This window comes from Macadamia integrifolia, chromosome 12 (assembly GCF_013358625.1).
Source record: "Macadamia integrifolia cultivar HAES 741 chromosome 12, SCU_Mint_v3, whole genome shotgun sequence".
Lineage (NCBI taxonomy): Eukaryota > Viridiplantae > Streptophyta > Magnoliopsida > Proteales > Proteaceae > Macadamia > Macadamia integrifolia.
In genome coordinates, this window is record NC_056568.1 from 12319516 (window position 1) to 12336661 (window position 17146).

Below are 17146 nucleotides of genomic sequence, written 5' to 3' on the forward strand. Positions count from 1 at the left end.
AACGTCTGCCAAGACGGTTGTAAACTGGCTAGTCAGCTAACCTCGGATAACCTCTTTGAGGAAAGGAGGTACTGCTACTGTCCCAGGTTAATGGACAGTCATGCCAATACCAGGCTCAATTAAATATGGTACAAACCCCCTAGATCAAACCAATATGGAAAACTATGTCCTTGACACGTGGAATGCCATGGTGCGATCTTAGAAGATTCCAATTTAAAGCCCAAGAACAAATCCAACTTTCGGTGCCAATAGTGCTCCTCAAATGCAAATTTATGTGCACAGTATCAAATGAAATGTAATTCAAATTAAAGCCAAACCCAAATGTAATTGAAATGAGCCTCCTTATTCTATAAAAGGAGCCCCTCACTTCATTCCAAAGCACTTGGATTTTAGACTTGAAAATTAGGATTCAAACTTGGCAGTTCAAGCCTCACAGCATCCCCCTCTTACCAATCGAGAGTTCTCCAAAGATTCAAGATCAAGCTTCATCGAAGATCTCTCAAAGCTCTGTCGGTCTTCAAAAAACTCCTAACGAGGCTCCGATTGCTCTTCCAAAGGTTAGCATCGCCAACCCTCAAAAACTCCTCAAAGTTCCAACTACCCTTCTCTTCTCAAATCGTCAGACCCAAACCTGTAACTCAAAAATCTCCAAATAATATCAAAGTTTATTTTCAAACTATTATTTTGTACTATTATTTTCTTGCATCTGCATCTGCATCTACAGCTTGCTTCTAGTTCTATCTTCACAGAGAAGCCTATAGTTGTGCCTCTCGACTGTGAAAAATAGATCCGGTTAAGCAGCTTTTATTTTTTATCTTTTAATTTTGAGTTCTTGGTCTTGCTTCGTTTATTTGTTTAACTTAGTTTTGCACAACTTAGATCTACTAGGTATGGTATCAGAGCCACGGTGTTGCACAACTTGTCGGATCAGAGTACAATATTGCATCGATCTCGTTCTTCTCACCATACAGAACTAGGAGAACCCTATTTCCATGGATTTTGGTATAGATCAATCCTGTAAACTATTTTTGGTGTAGATCGACCCTGTAAACTGGTATCATATCCACGGTGGTGGTGAATTCAGTTTTTTTCTTTGTAGATTTCTTTTCTTTTGTGTAATTGTTTTATTTCTTGTTTTACGTCAGTGTATGTATCTTTGGACTATTGGGAGGAGTAGAAGAAGAGTGTAAGACCACGTTTGTGCCCAACTTATGTTGATGATACCCCTTCATATAACTAGATCTAAGAGGTTACCCCAAGTTTAAGAAATCTCAAACCATGAATCGTCTATCCCGCTCCATGTCGATGAGATCGACAGGTGAGGCGAGCACAAGTTCTAATGTGCTCAATTACGATGAACAAATAACTGATCTCGACCAAAGGCTTAAAAAATGGGACATGCCAAAAATATCACAAAGAGAGGTTTACGAAAGAGATTGGCTTTCTACTTTCTAAACTATCAAAACTGTTGAACAAACTATAAATTTCACCCCTGATACAAAAGAAATCACCCATTTTGATCCTAGGTCTCTACAAGACTTGTATCACAAACACAAATTTAATTATGTCCATGTTGGCCTCGTCTAAGTGGCCATCAAACCTCTCCACCGCGAAGGCCTAAACATATCTCTCCTGTTAGCCCTTCGTGACCAAAGATTCATTGAGTTCAATGATTCCCTTCTGGGAGCCATTGAAACCAGTCTTTGTTATGGACCCGTTCATTTCAATGTTTACCAAATATGTCTATAGCTCTTGAAGATCCAAATATTGAATGAAGGGGGTTGTGAAGGCAGTTTTGTATCGATTTTTCTCATGAATCTGGATTTTCCAGAAACTAGACTTCATGTCAAATTTTGTAAAGATTTTGGATTGGTATTTTCTTTGTAAAAGATCCTTTTGATTAGGAATTGGGTAACGAACCCATTGGAGGGTATCACTAAGGGGTTTATAATTAACAACCAATCGAGGTGTACCTCTTTCAATTTCGGAGGCCTTGTTGACATAAAAGGCAGTACAACTCCAAGGAGAAGTACTGGTCCGAATAAGCCTTTTGGTCAGAAGGTCATTAATCTCAGTTTTGCAAGTCTCTAGAAGGGTTTGGTTCATTTGAGTGGGACGTGCTTTAGTAGGGATTTGTAAATCTGAGAAGTTCTGAACATATGGTAAGGAAACCATATGCTTCTTACGGTGCCAAAAGGCATCAGGAACTTCAGATCAAAGATTTTGTTCAAATTGAGAACGAAGTTAGTTGATTTGTTGGATGGTTTTGGGATGGTTTAATTATTCATTAATCCTTTGATGTGTGAGTTCTGTTTTGAGAAAGTTTAATTGTTTTGCTTTGTTTTCAATTTGATTTATAGGGTTTTGGGCTTGTAAGAAAGGGAAAATAACCTTTTGACCTTGGAATTTTGTGGCAATTCCATCTTGGGTAATTTTGAAAGGTTTGAGTTGTTTTAAGAAGGGTTGACCAAGGATTATGGTTTGGTCAAGGTCTTTGGTGAGAAGAAAGGTTTGGGGAAGACATAATCCTTTGTTACAGATATGGGTATTTGATAATTTGTACTGGACATTCAACCCGAACCATTAGCAGCAGTGAAACGCTGGGTCGTACATTTGTAGTACTAGGTTGGAATGAAGCCTTCATTAATACAGTTGAGTTGGACACCTGAATCAACAAGGGCAATGGTGGATTTTCTGAAAGAGGCATTGACCACAAGAGTTATGTGGATATAGCAGTTTTGGTAGCTAGAAATGGTATTAACAAATCCTACAAAAGGGTCAGGATTTGAAAAAGGATTAACAAAAGGTTCATTTGGGATAGGTTCAGGGTTTGGGGAAGAACCTTGGGGGTTTGATGGTTGAGTAAGGAAGGATAATTGGTGTTTGATATTTTTAATTTCATACTGCAATATAGTAGTAGTACTTTCAAGGGTTTTGATTCTGGTAGAGTGGTCAGGAGTCGAAATTTGTGTTTTATCAAATTTTTGAAGCATATTTTGCAAGTTGTAGGGTTGGATAGAGGTTTGAGCCTTAATAGTTTGTTCGAGGTGTTCAAGGCAGCCTTTCTTTTGTTCTGAATCAGTTAAATTATCAATTTGTTCAAAAATATTTGCTTGAGGAGATGCTCTCAACATCCGAATAGATTTGGGAGCACAATCCTTATAACTTAAACCAATAATGCTTGAGTCACAGGCACAGGCCTGGAAATTGTCATTATCGAAAGAGCTGGAAGCAGAATGCTCAGAAGCTTGAACTTGGTTTAATTTGAAATCTTGTTCATCCGAAGAAGAAGAAGTTTCTTGAAGTAGGGCAAGGATTTGGGTCTTGTCTTGTTCAAAAATTTGTAAAGAATTAATTTGCTTTGAAACACGGCAATATTTGGTGATGTGGCTAGGTTTGCCGCACCTAAAACATCCTTGGGAAGTTTGAGCTGGTCTAAGGGTTGGATTTTTAGGTGCCTTGAAAGGCTTCTTATGTTTGTTATACTTATGTTTTGAAGGGGATTTTTTGTAAAATTCAAAAGTCCTAAATGGTTTGCGTGAAGAATGTATTTTGGATTTGTAAAAATATTTGTAGAATTTCTGAGAGGACTTGTGCCTAGATTTTGTTGGAGGTTTAAGAGGAGCAAAACCAAACTGTTCACAAAATCCTCCTAACTAACGCTTATAAAATTTGTTTTCTTTGTTAATTTGTTTTCTTAATCTAATATTAGTGCAAAGGGCTAAACTTTCTTCGTGAATTAGATTAATGATTTGGCCATAAGTCATTTGGTCATATGGGATAATCCCATCATTTTCTTTGCGAAGACGTTGTTTGATTTTTTCTGAAAAAAGGGTTGGAAGACCTGTGAGGAAGTTTTCTTTCCAACAAGAAAGGTTGGCATCAGGTCTAGTCAAGACTTTGGTAAGGAAAGTATCTTTGTACCATTTGAAGTCGTGTAATTTCTTACACCTAAGATTTGAAATTTGTTCGACCGTACGATCTTTGAGACAGGAAGGGTTTCCTAAGAAATAATTTGCGATACTGAAAATAAGGGTATTGACAGCATCTTCAATAGGGTCACCTTCGGCGTCAAGGAGGGAAGTCCCCTCAGGAGTAGTTTGGATAGCAGTTAATATTTTTTTTTTTATTATCTGTGAGAACATAATCCCATCAACCTTTAAGCTGGCCAGTAAAACCATAAACGAGCAAAGTAGCAACAACACTATCAGCCGTATTTTTAATATGGTGAGCATTGCTAACCATAGTCATTTCTTACAATTTGTTCATGAGATTATGTTTGGACAAACCATCTATGTTCCATTCATAGATGATTCCACTTTGGTAAGAAGCCTGAGGAGCAATTCCTCTAGCTTCAATTTGAAGGTCGGGAAAGACAGGGTGTTGGGTTGAACTTTGACCAATTTGATTAATTTGGGGTGGACAAACGAATTCAGTGTTTGAACTAGATGAGAAATCCAAAGAATAACCACCAAGGGTGAGAATTGTGCGGTTTGCAGATTCAACAGTTGATTGATGTGGCGTGTTGGGGACAGTAGTTAATGTAGCGAGATGATGGTTAATTTGATCAAGGAGAAAAGATTTGTTAAGTTGACTTTGTTGTTTTGAGGGAATAATGTAAGGTTTGAAAGGAGGGGTTGAAAGGGGAAGAGTCGTTGGTGGTAGAGGAGATACCGGTTTTGGTTGGACGAGACATTCAACTGGGGAGAGTTGTTCTCCTAGAGTGTGGAGGCTTAAATTTGTAAAATTTGATTGTTCAATTAATTTTCTATCAAGGTCAGTTTGCTCAGTTGTTTTGAGAGGAGAAGCTGCAATATCAATATCTTTGAAAGCATATTTGATTCTGTCAAGTGGAGGATGGATAGCAGAGGTTTGGGGACTAGAATTGAGGGTCCAGGACTTGTGGGTAGTAGTTTGAGTAGAGATTTGGTTATGCCAGGGGTAATCAATGTTATTATCGTAGGCATAAATATCAAAATAAGTAAAAAAGAAAACATTTGTTTTAAGATTTGTCATAAACGTATACCAGTTGGTTCGAATTTTGGCTTGTTGTTCAAGATTAAAAGTTTTGAAGAACCAATTACGTTTTTGTTGGTTTTTGGCTGATTCAAAATCTGATCTAAGTAATGGTTTGTCAATTTGGTATTCCTCATCGAGTTGAAGCATATAGACACCGGGGTTTTTACAGGGCGGAGCGACCTCGGACTGGGTCGGAGATTGAGGTTGCTCAGAGTCTGGTTGTGTTGACTCGGGAACAGAGGAGGAAGTCTCATAGGTTCCATGGACAACGTTTTGGCCGGAATTTAATCCAGAAAGGTTTGAGATAGGAGGAGGAGTTCGGAGAGGAGGACTCCAATGGAAAGAATTTGAAGAGGTCGAAGCATCAGAGCACGACCTTCGGAAACTTTGGTAGATAGGAGGGAGAGTTTGTCGGTTGAACCGAAGAGTTACTAATCCATCTAAGTCTTGGGAAATAGATTGGATATTGGTATTTGAAATTTGAGGTGGAATAGCAGTTGTTTGCAGCTGCCATTCAGCAGGGAAAGAGATGTCTTTCCACTGGACAAGTTTTGGGTAAACAATTTGGCCTTGAAGACAGTCGGTTTCAAGGTAAAGGGTTGAGCCTTTGGGAGAGCTTTTGAGAGCTCGAGGTTTGATAGTTTTCATGGCTTTGTATTTGATACGGTGAATGATGGAAATAGGAACAGATCCATGCATCATTTTGTATTCGTGAGTTTTGAGGTTAATTTTGAGGGAATGGAGGATATTTGGATCTTCAAGAGCTATGGACATATTTGGGTAAACATTGAAATGAACGGGTCCATAACAAAGACTGGTTTCAATGGCTCCCAGAAGGGAATCATTGAACTCAAGGAATCTTTGGTCACGAAGGGCTATCAGGAGAGATGTGTTTAGGCCTTCGTGGTGGAGAGGTTTGATGGCCACTTGGACGAGGTCGACATGGACAGAATTAAATTTGTGTTTGTGATACAGGTCTTGTAGAGACCTAGGATCAAAATGGGTGATTTCTTTTGTATCAGGGGTGAAATTTATAGTTTGTTCAACAGTTTTGATAGTTTCGAAAGTAGAAAGCCAATCTCTTTCGTAAACCTCCCTTTGTGATATTTTTGGCATGTCCCATTTTTTAAGCCTTTGATCGAGATCAATTATTTGTTCATCATAAGTGAGCACATTAGAACTTGTGCTCGCCTCACCTGCCAATCTCATCGACATGGAGCGGGATAGACGATTCATGGTTTGAGATTTCTTAAACTTGGAGTAACTTCCTAGATCTAGTTATGTGAAGGGGTATCATCAACATAAGTTGGGCACAAACGTGGTCTTACACTCTTCTGCCACTCCTCCCAATAGTCCAAAGATACATACACCGACGTAAAACAAGAAATAAAATGATTACACCAAAGAAAAGAAATCTGCAAAGCAAAAAACTGAATTCACCACTGTGGCTCTGATACAAAATCTGATCTATAATATATTTGGATCTTCAAGAGCTATGGACATATTTGGGTAAACATTGAAATAAACGGGTCCAAAAAAAAAAAATATATATATATATATATTTTTTTTTTGTGAGGAAAATAATTTATTTAATCATAGATAGAAGGAAGTTAAAGTATCATTAATACAATTTATAGAGTTGATTTTTGCGCTCTACCAAATTAATATTAAACTTGTTTTGGAGCCTCAAATGTTCCTTTTCACCATAAATCCACCACACATTAACTATGTCTTAGCTTGTTCCATACATAAAACTGGAAGAGATAATATGTATGGATGGGCCTATGCTACTTTTTTTCCAACACTAATGTTGTTTACTTTATAGCCAACCATGTGATGACAGGAACCACATTGAAGCCAGTGCAAGGTCTCTCCTTTACAAGTTGATGAAAGCAAAAACCGTGGATGGCGGATCAAGGAAGTTTGAAGTGATGACCCAGCCCTAGAGCCTCTAATTCATTGCTTTTTTAATCCCCCTCATGGCGTTTTAACCTTTTAAGCACTATCAGTTTGTTTTTGTCTGTGTATAGTAATCAACCTAATTTTATGTTTAAACTTAAGCCGAACGATGAGGTGGTGCTATCTATGCATCAATTAGCTATTACCGCCACTACTATATGATTACCACTTACTATGGACAATATTAACTTTAACTAATATAAATTAGTATTATGTGTGTTTTATTATAAAAAAAAATGTTCCTTTTCAAGATGAGGTACTTCGAAGTACATTTGGAGTACCTCAAATTTTAAAAGTGATGTTTGGGATTTAAATGTATTTGTTTTGTTTTAGAAAAAAGAGCTGTCAACCTTGTTTAGACTTATTGATTATCTTCCAAAAACTCTTAACTTAAATAGGGTAGTCCATCTCCCTCATAGGTTTTGTTCCAAATTTGTTTTATTAACAAGGCTAACCCTGTCTCAACCCCACTCTCACTCCATCTCATCACCACCATCACCAAATTCACCAACACCACCCATGCAACCCCACCCCACCATACTCCCCTGCCCCATCTTCCCCCCTCCATCTACAAACCCCCACCCCACACACTTCGTACCTCTGCGACCACCCCAACCCTTTCTTAGGAGATTTACCATTTTTTCCTTGTCTTTATGTTTCCTTAAAAGATTAGTCTTTTCTTAGATATATTAGTATTACACTGCCTTCTTTTGTTATGTCTTTTCAAGTAGATTAGCAAAGACCATGACAGGCAGAGCTTTGTCATGATTGTCTTAAAGACCATGGTGGCCCATGTTTCGTCATGGTTTCTCAAATTTCATTTATGGCAACTCCTTGTTTGTGCTAGGATTGATTGTAATGGATAGTGTTCTTGGAGTAATTTTAATAGATTATGCTCATCTTCTTCTTCTTTTATATTATGATTTGCTTTTATTTTGAAGTCCTTGAATTTTTTTGAGGCATTGGAAAGATCTCACTTTCCCTAAATAGAAGTCGGTTTTATTCCATAATATTCATTGAATCCTTGCGATTTTGAAATGCCAACGCATTTTCCCATTCTACCGTGTATTTGTTGCCAATAAATTTATTGTGACCCAAACAGTATTTTAATGGATACTACAATGGGCAAGATTTGTGGGAATCATTTGCATAAACCATTGTTAGGTTTGGAAAAGAATCTGAAAATCTATCTATATGATGACCTCCACAAGAGAAGCCCTAATATTGTACATTCACATTGATCATCCTCACACTCACACACATGTGAGTAAAAGAAGCATCATAAGGAGGAGGAGAAACTGGGGATGGAGAAGAGAGTGCAGGGCAAAAGACAACCCTATAGTCAGAACCAGTAGGGCAGGTGAATGTAGACGGATCATCATAAGCATAACTATAAGCATCTGGGCACTTACTCTTGAAGAAGCCGGATAAGTATGTGGCTGAGCAATTATTGCCAGATTTACAACAGTAAAGATCAGTCTTGAAGACGGTGCACGGGTGGTTACAACCTCCGGGGGTCTCTAACTCCACCGGACATTCGCTGTTAATGTCGGCGGCGCACTTCACTGATCGGCAATTGCTGTTGTTTGGGCTAATCTCCATTGGGATGTTAAATCCGTCTACAAGAGAGAGGTCGTAGTAATCCAAGTTATTGTATTGATTCAGTGAGAATTCGGCAAGGGTGACAGGTGTGGCACCGTAGCTTCTGCACTCGAACTGGTTATCACAGTCGCCGGTCTCGCAACTTCCATTGCCGGAAGCATTGAATGAGCAATTGGTTCGGCCCCAGATCCGACCGCTTGTGCCAGTAGTGGTCATGTTGATGATGTTCCAGGTTTCGCCTGGTTTGAGTTGCTTTCCTCCACTTGGAGTAGAAGCAGCCCAAACTGTGTAGGAGCATTGGTTTGTAACCTCAAAGTTAGTTGCCTGGGAGACCCAGAAGGGGATGCTAGAGAAGAGGAAGAAGAAGAAGAAGAAGAAGGTGGGAAGGTTGGACGGGATGCCCATTTCACAAGTAATTGTTTAAAAGGGGTTTTGGGTTTTGTTTATAGTTCTCCAAAAATCGATGAGCTTCTGGCCTTTAGAGTGGAGTGCCGTGTTCAATTTGTCGGGCAACATGGACGGTGGTTGAGTTTGTTGACTTTTAATTTTTTTTTCTTTGTTGTTTATTTCTTTTGACTTGATTATGACTGGAATTTGAATAAAAAGCAGCTATTGGTTGGGGTACGTAACTAATGTATTTGGTTTTGAGAACAGCTAGCTTAGTCTAGCGTTGGCCGTTTCGACTTAAAAGAGTCGACATTCAATGGAGAAGCTTATGATATTGAACCTTGTATGAGTGGGTGGATGTGAATAAGAGTAGGTGACCATTAATTCTACTAACGCCCAATAGGTTGGTTATTGATTAAAAACACTGAGTAGAATAATAAAAAAAAATGTTTTGTTTTTTAAATAAAAGGCCAACACATACTCATATCGGAAGGGTGAGGCAACTAGATCCTCCCAAGTGTGTGAGTGTGCCAATACTCTTGGTGTGCATCAGAATGCCAGGGCCATATCGGGTTAAAACCAGGGCCAGATTTAGGGTGGACTAGGTTGGCCAAAGACATCAACTTTTATCGGCCCTGACCCTGACTACCTGTCCTTAGGGCCAAAATTTTTGAGGCGGCACTTGTTCGGAATCAAGGCAAGCTACGGGCGGATTCGAATAGTCAGAGCCAAACTTGCACCCCTAATTTCCTCATCTGAAATCTTGGTTCTTTTTTATTTATTTATTTCGATTTTCAAGAGTTGTAGCAATTGGGAAACTACAAATGGGCCACAGAGAAACAACAATTTTGTGTATTTTTTTATACACTTATCAATCATGTATCATGTCATGGTCAAGTCATCATCAAAATTTAATTACTAGAAATCATCCTTCCTTCAACTCCAGATGTTGGCCACATCTTCAGCTGATAATAAAACAAATTCTATACAAAACAAAGGATTGAATTTCTTTAAGGCCAACCATTCACCGTGACTTATTGACAACGTAGAATAAGAGATGTGGGGAGGGAGAGTACGAATGATCGAGACCACATCTAGAACGTTCCATCATTCAGCCACTGGTGAAAATTTTCTCCCAAAACAAAACAAAAATTTCTTCTTTTCCATCAGAAATTCTTGAGTTTTTTAATTTCTAGTAAACAACAATTGAATAAAGAAATGGTTTTGGTTTTGCAAACTGGCACCTTTGTAATCTAAACAATTCATAAAAGGAAAAACATCCATAATCTCTTAAGCAATATCACATGATACTAACAAGTGAAGCTTCATTGAAACTTCCCTTTTGACTCAAACGTCTACCTTTTCTTAAGATCGCTTTCTGAAATCTCCATTTCTTTTGTGAATGAACTGATAAATTGTTATAAATTATTTTGGACATTTAAGAATAGGGGTGGTTTCCCTCCACCCACCAAAAGATATTTCTCTTACAGATTAGGAGATCTTCTAGTGAGGCTTTTCCAGTTGACACCTGTGTTGGATAGGGATCTAACGGCTGCAAAACAGGGAAGAGAGAGAGAACATGGTTTATGGTTTTTTTCAGCCGTTGGATCCGCTCAGCATAGGTGTCAGCTGGAGAGGTCTCACTGGGAGATGTCCAGCACCCCTATGTTGGAGACATGGCTCTAATTATCGGTATTGGATCTACTATATCGGGGGATTTATATCGGTTTAGTAAGTGTTCGATCCCAATACGTGGTCAATACGGTATCGATCAAGGATAAAAAAAAGAAATCGTTTTTTAATATAACATTGGGGTATTTCTATATGATACAGGTGATCCAATATTGATACATTTTGATACCATAATGGTTTTGAGGATGACTAATACTCATCATTCTGATACCATGCTCGAAAACCATGGTTGGAGAGGATCTAACTCATTCTTTCACTGTGACTATCATAAAATGAGATTGGTGTATAAAGGTAAAGGTATTTCAAACATTCAACTAGTAGGGATAATAATAATTAATGCTAGACATTGTTTGACAATGTTCCACTTCTGTCATTTTTGCATTTTCTTGTTCTCAAAAAGGGATAAACAACCTAAAAAACGTTTGATAAAGTTGTTATGTTTTACCTGTTTTTAGAAACTTAAATAAAAATTTATGCCTATTTATAATTCTAGAAATGACTTTGACAAAACTTTGTCACTTAAATTATGAAAGCCTAGAAATCCACCCCTCAATTGTATGGACTTTTAAGACTAAGAATTTGTAAAGACTCCATGCCAATGCTATCCATTGGACTTCTCATTTTGTTTCATGGAAGCTTGCCCTATGAGTTTTCCAAATATGCATTTATATAAAAAAGAGAGATGTTCCTTATAATGCCATTGAGAAGAGGAATTTGTACTTTACATCAATGACAATGTAGATAATGATATCATCTACATAAATCAAAATAGGAGAGACAAAAATAGAGAGTATGAGCTCCCACATCCCAATATGAAGAGGATGCACATTGAAATCTATATTCTGGTGTAATGCACTTATTTTATCATTAAAATTTTGAGCATGGGGAGTACTATTTTAGGGATCAGAGTAATGATACGAATTAGATCATCATTGATGGAGGGTGATCCCATAACGGTGGATCAACTTAGAATAAGGGTAAAAAATTGATTTTTTTTTCCCATGAAAACCAAAGATAAATATATCCAATCTAGACCAATGCTAGGCGATGAATATTGATATTGACCAAGATCAATCCCAACATCTATGCGGATTCCTAAAACCCTGATAGGAGGGGGCACCTTTATTATTATATTTTGCAATGCACTGATGAACATCTTAAGGATAAGATATATATAGTCATATCAGTACTTCTATCACTTTTACCCAAAAAAAAATTCTATCACATTTTTTTCAAAGAGAGTTGTCCGCCCGCGCAGCAGCCCCTTGAAGGTTTTTATTCACTGACTTTCTTTCATCACCCACACGACAATGTTCTTTAGCCTCCAAAATTTCTAAATATTCTTCAAAATTATCATCAACTCAGAGATGGTTTCAGCACAATTCATCAATATACCACGTAATAGGATCAGGCTTCAAAGATTGAAACAATCACCCTCCATTTTAAAGCCTGAGGACTATTTAAGGAAATTTTTTGTTATAAGCAAAAGTTGATGAAAAATGAATTATAACTTTATTTTTGCTCTTTTGATGTAATGCTTTTCATTGAGGATATCATTTCATATTTATATTTGAAAATAATGCAAGACAATAATTATTTTTATGAAGAAAAGAACACTACTTGATTATGCACTTCCATGCCCAAATAGGGGTTACAAAATGACCACCCTGCCCCCTGTTGGATGCCTCAATGCATGCTTTCATTTCCCCTTTGTTGGATGCCTTGATGCATGCACTCATTGCCCTCGCACTAGCCCATAGGCCATGCGATAAGGTGGTGCTCTATCTCCCATTTTTAATAATGACATAATGATAAGTCATTTTCAAATTATTTGAAAAATCCACTTTTACCCGTGAGGTAAATAAATTTTGGAAATAATTAAAGCAAAGAACGGACAATCAAAAGAAGATTACAACTTCTCGAGGATGACAACAAAAACATCACTTATAAAATAAAGGGTAAAACCCTTAAAATAAAGAAGATAAGGTTTTGTTATTGATTTTGATATCTCCAAATCTTCTTAAGTTCCTCTTCTACATTAGTTTGCACATGAGAGGCTTTCACAAGCTCCCATATTTAACTAGACTATGCATGCCAATGGTAGGTTAGAGTTCAAGATTTAGATAATTAAGTATGTTCCAATTTCTACTTGATTCAATTTACTGCTGCCTATTAACAGAAAAAGTCTGGTATTCCATGAGGAAAAAAGAGAAATGGTCTACTTGTGTCAAAAAACCATAAGGGAGGTTTAAACTCATTTATCGCAGAGCCCATTGTATTTTTTGCCACTTGGCCCACCCATCTGAAAGGTAAGAAAAGAAAAGAAAATGAAAAACAAAATTGAAAAGGAAAATTTATAGCGTCAACCGTTAGAGAATACCACTATTAGAGAGACATCTCTTGTATAATACCAAATTACACTTGCACTCCCTTACCATCAGTCTCTTTTAAGTTGAAAATGAAAAAAAATTGTTCAGCAAAGCCTCAGAGCCCAAAAATATCTGATAAACTAGGCCCACTACACTTTCAGGCTCTGGGGGGATACAAAGCCATGACAAATGACAATTTATGAAAGCCAAGCCAAAGAAATTGGTATGACCTTAAATGCTACCACTCAAAATGCCCATTGGCCATGATTGAGCTCTTTCACAGAAATTAACTATACTACAGCTTTGGCCATCCCTCTCTCCTTTCAAATTGATAGCTCCTTAGAATAATTGAATGACTGTGAAAGCTATTGTTGACAGCTTTAGACACTTGCAGAAGATAAAAGGTCTTGTACTTCTCTCAGTCCCTAGTATTGAAAGCTTTCTTTTTTGCTGTTCTAGAGGAAATAGACTTGCAGATACCAATCAAAGAAAAGAACTACAAGAATCAGTGTATGAGACAACTATCTTCCCTTCAATAATAGAAGTATTTGATAGATATAAAAAATGTATCCAGAAATAATTGAAGTCTATCTTTACTCTAAACATTCTAAATATCCATTTTCATGCCCATTTGGCCATTACCGACATGCCACCAGCACCCAACAAAACAGCAAGGTAAGCTAACAACTGAAGCTTTACACTACTCTGCAACTTGGGTCCCAAGAAATCTGCTGCCAATAGATCAACCAATGCCATATAGTTAAGTAACCCAGCTGAGCAAGCATTTAATAGTCCCACAACTATCAGAGATGTGGGACTGTTGTCACTGTACACATTTGACAATCCAATCCCAAGTGCAATCCCAAATGGAGTTGTTGTTGAGAAGAAGAACACCATTATTGCCTTCATCTTGTTCCCATACTCTGCCTGATCATAGAAAGTTTTGTTAAAACACAGTACTGTACCACAAGATCAAATGGGTCTTGAAGTTTATCTTAGTGGGATAAGAATTTCCAAAAAATTAAGAGTAGATTAGTGTTTTTTAACACTAGCTTGGTTTTGTCCCTTTGAGAACGAACGAAACTTGGCTACTGCCTGGGTTGCAGCCAAGTACATGTAACCCCTGGTATCAGCCAAGGGAATGGAATCTCAGGGGTATAGGTGAAAAAATACACCCTAGGTGGGTATTTTCAAAGCTGCCCCTGGGATTCCATTCCCTTGGCTGTTACCATGGGGTTGCAGCTTTGGGCAGCAGCGAAATTTTTTTCCTTTGAGAACCATTGTTCCATTTGTTGGGGTTCCATGCAAAAGCAGTTATTCCACATCGAATGGATGTCAGTAGCAGATGTAAAGACTTATAAGGACTTAAATACCTTCTGCATCATCATTTGCTTTTAAAAGATAAGTTCTACTTAAGTCTCAACAAGTGATATCAAGTGATATCAGAGCCATGCATCTGGAGAAGAGAATCCTAAGGGAGAAGGATAATTTGAGATTGATGAGAGGGAGCATTACCTGTAAAATACATCCACCAAGACCCATTCCTTCAAAGAGCTGATGGAAGCAAAGAGCAGCCACAAGTGGCTTAATGGTGCAAGGATTCTGAGAAGCCCCTAAAGAAAGCCCAATCACCACAGAGTGAACTACAATCCCTAGTTCCAAAACCTGAAATTAAAAAAACCCATAATTAATTTTAATTTTTTTTAGGTTAATTCTGTAGCTTAAACAAGAAAGAAGAACAAGAACACCAAATTAACCTGAGCAACTATGCGATTTCTTAATAATTGTTCACTTGGTTCTTCATCTTCTATTCCTCCAATTGCATGGTAATGCCCAGACTTACATGTTTCTTCAGAAACAGTAATCCTTGTAGATGTTTCCCCACGTCCACTACTGTTAAATTTCTTGTAAAAGCTCATAGCAAATGAATCTATCATCAAAGTCATCACAGCAGATAACATAGCAACAAAAGTAGTAAAAGGGAATTTCCTCCATGGATTCTCAGGCAAACATGGAGATCTCAAACAATCAAAAGAATCAGGCAATACATGCATATACCCAGTTGCGAGTATAACACCAGAGGCGAAAGCCCTTACTAAAACAAAGAGATCTCTATCTGGTTGAAGAGCTGGAACTGAACGAGAGACAAGAGGAAGAGATACACCTATCATACTAGTGATTAGTATGGCAATGAAGGCTATAATCTTAAGTTTTTGTGCTTCCTGTTTGTCGTAACAATCTCCGGCGGCTCCGGGCCCACATGCTACCGGAGTTCCGGTGACGCCGGGGGTTTGGAGGATGAAGGAGAGGAGGAGAAAGAGGAAGTGTGTGAGAGATGCTCTGGTAGTGGCCATGGCTGTTGGAGGGCTTTAGGGGAAGAGTATTTTTCTTGGTCTGAGGTGTGAGAGTTTTGAGGGGAGAACAGAATTTGATTCTCTCTTTATGGTTTACGTTGGTTGTATGGTTAGGTGTTATTACTTCCTTAGGATAATTGTACGTTGTGGGGTTGGCTAATAATTTCCTAAAATAATAGAGGGCATCAAATGGAATATTGCTTTTCTAAAATATACCCTTGAAATTCTCTTTATTTATTTGGCCTACCTTTACGACTAAAAGATTGGCTGATTCGGATAGGAATTGGCCATGATCAATCCCAATTCCGCCCGATTTGATATGATCAATCCACACGAAAAGAACCCTAGATTCACTGTGATTTTGGATCTGAGGGCTGATTTTGAATGATAATAATCGGTAAGGACCAATTCGATCCTTGATTCTGGCAGATCTTGATCCTGATTCTAGCCGCTTTCAACAATGTTTGTAATGTTTCTGGTTTGATTTGGATTGAAATTGATTGAACCCGATTTGAAAGCCAATTTAGACTTTTATAACCATGGTTTGGTCTTTGACCTTAGTCAAAGATATTAGCTTGTGTAAATTCCATAATTTTGAGGGGCAAAAACATAGACATGAGCCCTCGTGGTAGCCATGTGCTTAGATATGGTTGCCTGTGCCAAACACGTAAAGGGCTCAAAGATTTCTGATGTGTGCCCGACTTTCAATTGAGCAAGACATCCGCCATTAATTATGGTTGAAATTGAAACATTGTTGTTGGGCCACGGCACAAATTAGGAACCGATTCATAATATGAGACTCGACCCAAAAACATATCTTTTAGGGATGTAAAGTTGGATTGAATCTACTATCCCATTAGGGTTGATATTGAAGTGTCATATCTTAAATTATATATCTATCAATGTTCTTATGAACTCTTTTTTTTTTTTTTTTTTCTTTTAATTTCTTGTTTAATCACTTGTAATATACTGGGAATTACAAATAAAGTCATTTGGGTGGAATAATTATATTCAATGGAGGTCTATGGATGCACCAGTAAAAAAGAGTGATCTGATCCAAATAGAAAGATCTAAAAAGTGGGGGGCAACCCGAAGATGATCATAGAAGTTTTGAGGAAAGATATGCACATATTAGCTATCGTCGTAAGTATGACCTCGAATAGAGCATACCGGAGCACTGGGATCCATGTTGTGGATCCCATCAAGCAATGTTCTACTTTGTTACTGCTTTTGTGTTTTGTTTCTTTTCACTTTACTACTCTTTTTCTTTGTTTTTGCTTGGATTCATGTAACCAACCCTATTAAGCTGGATAAGGTTTTACCATGGTAGTTGTTGTTGTTTTACCAAGTAGTAATAAATTATGTAATCATATTTATACAATCAAATTAAAATATCCATATCCACATTTGATTAGCTTTCGGATGGATTTAGATAGATTTTTTGGAAACCGATTTATCAAATACGAATTCCCCTAAAAGGATACAAACATGAACCAAATACAAATTTTCAACAATTTGTTTTATGATGAAATAAATCATGATTTTCATATTGATCTAGTATGCACATCTACATCTAGCAATGGGTAGACCTCATACTATAAATATCCTAGTTCTGCCACATCTTTTGTTTCGTTTTTTTAAGAACAATCATAAACACCTTTTTTTTTTTTTTTAGAAATCTACTACTAGAAATTCAATGCATATCTTAAAATTCTGTGCATTCCTTAAACTAGTTGAATAATCCAGTGTAGTAGTTGTGAATAA

The 17146-nt window shown here is 37.5% G+C and overlaps 2 protein-coding genes across 2 annotated transcripts; both read right to left on the bottom strand.

Annotated features, from left to right (window-relative positions):
- Positions 1 to 8152: 8152 nt before the first annotated feature.
- On the bottom strand, positions 8153 to 9037 carry LOC122057690 (protein P21-like). The gene has a single exon (XM_042619895.1). It carries the CDS (start codon positions 8983 to 8985, stop codon positions 8197 to 8199), a length of 789 nt encoding a protein of 262 aa, XP_042475829.1. The 5' UTR covers positions 8986 to 9037; the 3' UTR covers positions 8153 to 8196.
- Positions 9038 to 13539: 4502 nt separating this feature from the next.
- Positions 13540 to 15487, bottom strand: LOC122057830 (fe(2+) transport protein 1-like). Its single transcript, XM_042620134.1, has 3 exons — positions 14786 to 15487; positions 14544 to 14693; positions 13540 to 13955 (listed from the first exon to the last, which is right to left on the bottom strand). Exons 1-3 carry the CDS (start codon positions 15380 to 15382, stop codon positions 13650 to 13652), a joined length of 1053 nt encoding a protein of 350 aa, XP_042476068.1. The 5' UTR covers positions 15383 to 15487; the 3' UTR covers positions 13540 to 13649.
- Between the last annotated feature and the right edge of the window lie 1659 nt (positions 15488 to 17146).

Bases quoted from the DNA above. Each gene is read 5' to 3' on its own strand.
- LOC122057690 (XM_042619895.1), bottom strand. From the start codon at position 8,985: ATGGGCATCCCGTCCAACCTTCCCACCTTCTTCTTCTTCTTCTTCTTC.
- LOC122057830 (XM_042620134.1), bottom strand. From the start codon at position 15,382: ATGGCCACTACCAGAGCATCTCTCACACACTTCCTCTTTCTCCTCCTC. The intron at 14,694-14,785 runs GTTAATTTGGTG...TTTTAATTTCAG, and splicing joins GAAATCGCATAGTTGCTCAG to GTTTTGGAACTAGGGATTGT. The intron at 13,956-14,543 runs GTAATGCTCCCT...TTCTATGATCAG, and splicing joins TTGGTGGATGTATTTTACAG to GCAGAGTATGGGAACAAGAT.